Below are 5,917 nucleotides of genomic sequence, written 5' to 3' on the forward strand. Positions count from 1 at the left end.
TGCCTGAAATCATTGGTGTACCTTGTGTTTAGTTCGGTAATTGATTTTTTTTTCTTTTAATAACATGATCGAATGTAAGAAAGAGATGCTCATTTATGAAGAAGGTAAGAAATGTGACACATAGACACATGGATAAGGAGAACCTATGCTAGACTTTTTAGGGGGAACGGTTTGAAACAAAAGAAGAAGAAAACATAAAATCTTGGTGAGAATCTTGAATCGTGATTTGTCTTCATGGCTGTTTATGAGTTACTTCTTGCCGCCTACTGCGGAAAACAGTTTCTTGTTGTTGATGCTTTGATTGGAAGGAAAGAAGGAAGGAGTGACGTTCCCCTTATTCTTCCAACTATTGCCTTGTGATTTTAGACTCAAATATTGTGTAAAGAAGAACTCACTTAATTCATTCACTCAATACTCGGATTGAAAAGGAAGAGTGTATGAAACGATTTTGAAAACTGATGGGAAATACTCCACTCATTCCTATTATGACGGAAAACGATGCATGCATGGTCCTAGTATATGATCATAAACAATATAGTGCATTACTCGAGGACAAAGTGTGTGCAATGACTCAACATGTGTGATTAGGTGAGTATATTAAGACTCACGGTATGATCGCATGGCTAGACATGAGGACGTTGTGAAAAACAAAGGACCCAATGACCAAATAGCACGGAAGACTAAAAGACAAACTAACTTGATTACTTTTGTCCAATTTTAATGTTTATGCAATTTACTAGGTGAAATCGGTCCATTTTCAATCGTTAGTCATAAATAAGATCAACCACAATCAAAGACAAAGAACACATGTTAAAGTTAGCACAAAAATCGATCACAAGAAACTAGGAAGAGGACTAGGAATCTAGAAGAGTTATAATGCTAAAAAGACACCTAAACTGGACAGGTTGTAGTATATCGATTTTAACTTTTGATCTGTGACTCTGATTAGGACAAAACCAGCACCAAATGAAAGATAAAACTCGGGGCTACAGATCCACTGGTTGCACGACACGTAACTCTTTCTAGAACTCCGGCTATGACCAAAACAAGTTGACTCTTATGCAATATAAGGGAATAAAAATCCGAGTTGACTCAAATTTAAAAAAAAAAATCTATGACGACTCTTAAAAAAAAATAAAAAGGGTTTGATAAGAGAAAAAAAATAATTAAAAAAATTCGATAAAAAAATGCACATATAAGCATATTGTCACGCATGATGCAATGAAGTTCGCAACCTAAAGTCAAGTTCTATGTTCGACTATGGTCAAGCTTTTGGGTGTCAAAGGTTACCATGGTTTAGAGTTTGGACGTGTTAGCAAGGCAGCCTCCCTTGAGGGTGTATGCCAACGGGCAGCTCCGCGAGTTCGTGATGAAATCGAACTCGACTCCATGGTTTGGATGGATTTAAAAACTTGGATGAACCCTTATTGTCATGAGCGTTTTCGGGTTGATAGAGCATAAATCCCCCGGGCTAGCCACATACATAGAACACGTACTATTGTGGCAAAATAGGTAAGCTAAAATGCATATGCATATGTGACAATGCCAATTAAATCACGGGAATATTTTTCAAGAATCTTTCAAGTCTCATCCACTCATCTCAATTAAATACCGATCACTCAAATCGTTAAATAACCAAGAATCCTCCCCAGTGGAGTCGCCAAATTATAGGCGTCGCTCGATGTGCGCCTACGTTAAAAGCATGTGTGAATATGCTTGGCACTCTTAGGAAGTGGGAATTGACGTATACGATTAGGGACAAATAAAGTAGGGAGCCACCAACAAGTTTTTAAGGAACTTGTAAACCGTTCACGGATCATAAAAGACAACCACGAATAAGGGACAACGATAAGCAACAACGATTGACCCATGAAGGTTACACTCCATTCATAATCCATGAGATTACTAACTCCATATGGTTCGGAACCACAAAAGGAGGATCGGGGATGATGGTACGAAGTGAGTCATGGAGTCACATTCGCCCGTATTGGCCTCTACTCGATTCTTATAGTGAAAAATGATTCATGCGATCTCAAAGGCATACAAACAAAGATTCAATTTGCTCCAAACTATTATTAAGATAAATTGGTTTAATATTAATGCAACACATAATTCTAAAATATTTGTGATCACTTGAATTAATTAAAAAGATTAAAAAGGAACCTAAATCGGTTGTCCAAATTATCTTATTAGGCGTGATTTTCAATTACATATTCCCTTTAAACATGCAATATGGTGATCATAAAAAATATAATAGAATAAACATTAATATTGGAAGCAATTTAACAATAATAGCGTTAGTCAAATCAAATATAAAATTAACCTAATCATGATACTAGCAATATTAAAATAAAATGAGAGTAATTAAATTAATTAATTACTCACATTTCGCGCGTTCCTTTAAATTGCTACATCATGAATAAACTGTTAGTAACTTCAATTAAAATATAAATCAAATGAAAATTAAATTAAATAAAGGTAGATTTGATTTGGTCCAAACCCTCAGTTAATTATACCTTTCACGCCTTGGTTTAAGGACGGAACCTCAGGTTAAGTATGAACTCCTTGGACGTCTTTCAATTCGGATATAAATAGGATTTTCAAAGAAAGGAGTTTTATTCAATTTCAAACTCTTTAATCTTATCTTTTCAAAAACGATAATTAAGATCTTTTAGAAACTTATAGAAGTTTCTAATTAATCCTAATTGGTTTAGGAATTGGATTAAATCATTTGGACCCTCCACATGATCATTGGGTCGTAGGTAAGGTGGGCTTAGGTTCAGTTTGGGCTCAGTTTAATATTTTGGCCATAACTTATTCGTTATAACTCGGATTAGGGCTTATAATATATCGTTGGAAAGATCTTTTCAAACCCCATCCAAATATTAAATCATTGGACCAAAATAAACTAGATTAAACGTTTTTATAAAAAGGACACGAAATGAATGATTTTAAAGGACACGAAATGAATTATTTTAGGTTTAAAGGCACGAAAAGAGGAAAATAAATTATGGTTTGGGGAAATGGGCTAGGAATTGAGTTGGTTTATGAAATGGAAATATGGATTTAAGCACTCCAAGATTAAATACTCAACCCGGCCAATAATGGCGGTGAAAGGTTGTTCATCATAGGGCTTGGTTTTGGGGAGACATTTTTAGGTGTCTACAAACACACTCATCGCGTAGGTCGGAATAGATTGGGCCACCGCCTTAATCAAAACTTCACGACCCGCCTTTGATAGAAACCCTCATTTGCACCCTTGTAGATTTTTCCAAAGCTTATCCTGGATGCCCTTAGTAAGCACCCTCTTAGACCTCCCTACAACCGTAGGAAGACCCAAATACTTATCATGAATATCCACCATTCGCACCCCCAGAATACCAGCTAAAGCCACCCTCATATCCTCCGAGACACCCTTGCTAAAAGACACCGTCGTCTTATCGAAATTAACCAATTGGCCTGAAGCAGACTCATAAGTATGAAGGACCTGGATAATAGTAGCCACCTCCTCCGCATTTGCACCAGAAAAAATGATACTATCATCCGCAAATAATAAATGAGAAATTGGAGGAGCCGACGAAGCTACTTTAATTCCCTTTAGGGCGCCTCTAGCCACTTCCCTATTTAACAATCCAGAAAAGCCTCAGCACATAAAATAAACAGATATGGGGATAAAGGATCACCTTGCCACAAACCCCTAGTTGGAGTAAACTCCCCAGAAGGTGCCCCATTCATCAACACTAAAAAAGAAACAGAAGAAACACAGTGCATAACCCGATCAATCCAAAACTCAGCAAACCCCAATTTCTGCATAACAGCCTTCAAAAAGTCCCACTCAACCCTATCATATTCCTTTGCCATGTCTAATTTCAGAGCTAGAGAACCCTTATCACTACTCGATGTTTTCATGTGATGAAACACCTCAAACGCCACCAAAATATTATCAGTAATCAATCTTCCTGGCGTAAAAGCACTCTGGTTAATTGAGGTAATATCCGAAAGAAATAGCTTTAGACGGTTAGCTAAGAATTTCGTGACCAACTTATAAACAACATTACACAAACTAATTGGTCTATATTCCGTCATTTTGTCTGGCTCTTTTTTCTTAGGGATCAGCACAATAAATGTTTTATTAATATATGTCGGAATCACTCCCCGTCGCAGAATACTCAATACAAAATTAGTGATTTCTGGTCCAACAATGTGCCAATAAGTTTGAAAAAAGAGGAGACACATACCATCCGCCCCTGGTGTCTTTAACGGGTGCATTTGTTTCAACGTAATAAACATCTCTTCAGCTGTAAAATTCGAACAGAGCTTCTCGTTCATCTCTTCGGTTACTCTACGATCAATTCCCGATAAAGCCTCCTCTAACTAGTCCGGAAAATCAGTAGCAAAAAGTTTCTTAAAATAAGAAAATGCTACCTTTTCCACAGCCTCATGGCCCTCATGTCTCAAACCATCATCTGTCAGCAAGCCGAAGATCTTATTTTTTGCACTTCTTTGCGATGCCTTCCTGTGGAAAAAGTTGGTGTTGCGATCCCCTGAAACCAACCATAAAGCCCTTGAACGTTGCCTCCAATACCCCTCCTCCACGTGCAAGAGCTGAGCAATATCTTTCACAATTTTTCTCCTCTCGTTGACTTGTGCGACTGACCGACCCCCTCTATTAAGCACTCCCAATCTCTTTCTTTTTTTCCTTAACTCCTTAAAGATCGCCCCAAACTCCTTATCACTCCAAGAACGCAACTCCATCCCACAAGACGCTATCCTGCTCTCCACCGTAACCCCACCATTCTCCCAAGCGTGCCAAACCACTCCTTCACAGCTATCATTTTCAGTCCACACCTGTTCAAAGCGAAACACTCGCTCCCCTTTAGCAGCTAAATTATCATCACCACGCACCATTAATTTAATCAAAGCGTGGTCCGACCATTCTCGCTCAAGATTCAAGAGGACAACTTGCGGGAACAACCCCATCCATGAACTATTTGCGAGTGCTCTATCAAGCCTGTCGTCTCCAATTTGGCTGTTGTCATAAGTAAAAGAGTAGCCTGAGTGCGGAACATCCTGAGGTTATAAGCATCCACCACGTTTCTAAAATTGTCCATCTGCCATAGGGCCCTATCCCTCCCTCCCTTCTTCTCAGATTCTAACAATATTTCGTTAAAATCTCCTAAGCACACCCACGAATCATCCCCATCACCCGCTAACTCTAGCAACAACTTCCAAGATAAGTGTCAGTTCTGTACTTCTGGCCAACCGTAAAACCCCGTACAACGCCACTCCAAATCACCAATACCCCTCTTCACAAGCAGATTTATGTGGTGGATAGACATAGAGCGAAGAACGACCTCCAACTCTTTTAACCATAGCAATGCCACTCCCCCCGAGCGCCCACAGCTATCAACCGCAAGCCCCTCATAGCCCGGAAATTTAGCTTTAATTTTCGACATCTCTCCACTACTCAACTTCGTCTCCATCAAGAATACCAGAGACGGGGCCTCCTTTCGAATTAAATTTCGAAGGTTACTAACTGCAGAGGTGTTGCCCAGCCCTCTACAGTTAATGCTCAAAACACTCATTGAGCTGGGCGGGGCTGCTCAGCGCAAGCCTCCCCCAACCGCAATCCGTGATTATTATAGTCTGCCAAAGCTTTCTTCCTAGTCAAAACCCCCTCTTCTTCCATATCAGCTTTCTCTCTATTTCTTTTTCCCAACGAAACCTCATCAGTAGTATTCATATGGCAATCAAACCCATCATTCTTCCTAGCAAATTTCCTCCAAGTTTTTGACCCTCCCACACCCTTTTTTGGATCAGCAAACTCCCCTGTTTCTTTACCAGACACCTCCGCCCTCTCACCCCCCTCACCAAGCGCCCCACTCAACTCCTTTATAACACCCTCTTCCCCCTTATC

At 39.4% G+C, this 5,917-nt stretch overlaps 1 protein-coding gene across 1 annotated transcript; it reads right to left on the reverse strand.

The window, feature by feature from the left end:
* Positions 1–3,247: 3,247 nt before the first annotated feature.
* Positions 3,248–5,585, reverse strand: LOC110726197. Its single transcript, XM_021905665.1, has 5 exons — positions 5,253–5,585; positions 4,426–5,070; positions 4,239–4,374; positions 3,662–4,022; positions 3,248–3,620 (listed from the first exon to the last, which is right to left on the reverse strand). Exons 1-5 carry the CDS (start codon positions 5,583–5,585, stop codon positions 3,248–3,250), a joined length of 1,848 nt encoding a protein of 615 aa, XP_021761357.1.
* Positions 5,586–5,917: the final 332 nt, after the last annotated feature.

Source organism: Chenopodium quinoa, unplaced genomic scaffold (assembly GCF_001683475.1).
Source record: "Chenopodium quinoa cultivar QQ74 unplaced genomic scaffold, ASM168347v1, whole genome shotgun sequence".
In the NCBI taxonomy this organism is placed as follows: domain Eukaryota; kingdom Viridiplantae; phylum Streptophyta; class Magnoliopsida; order Caryophyllales; family Amaranthaceae; genus Chenopodium; species Chenopodium quinoa.

What these genes read in the sequence shown, in the direction of transcription:
- LOC110726197 (XM_021905665.1), bottom strand. Translation starts at nt 5,585, where the DNA reads ATGAGTGTTTTGAGCATTAACTGTAGAGGGCTGGGCAACACCTCTGCA. An exon ending in GCCATGAGGCTGTGGAAAAG is followed by an intron (nt 4,375 to 4,425) that starts GTAGCATTTTCT and finishes TTTCCGGACTAG; the next exon opens with TTAGAGGAGGCTTTATCGGG. An exon ending in GATCCTTTATCCCCATATCT is followed by an intron (nt 3,621 to 3,661) that starts GTTTATTTTATG and finishes ATTGTTAAATAG; the next exon opens with GGAAGTGGCTAGAGGCGCCC.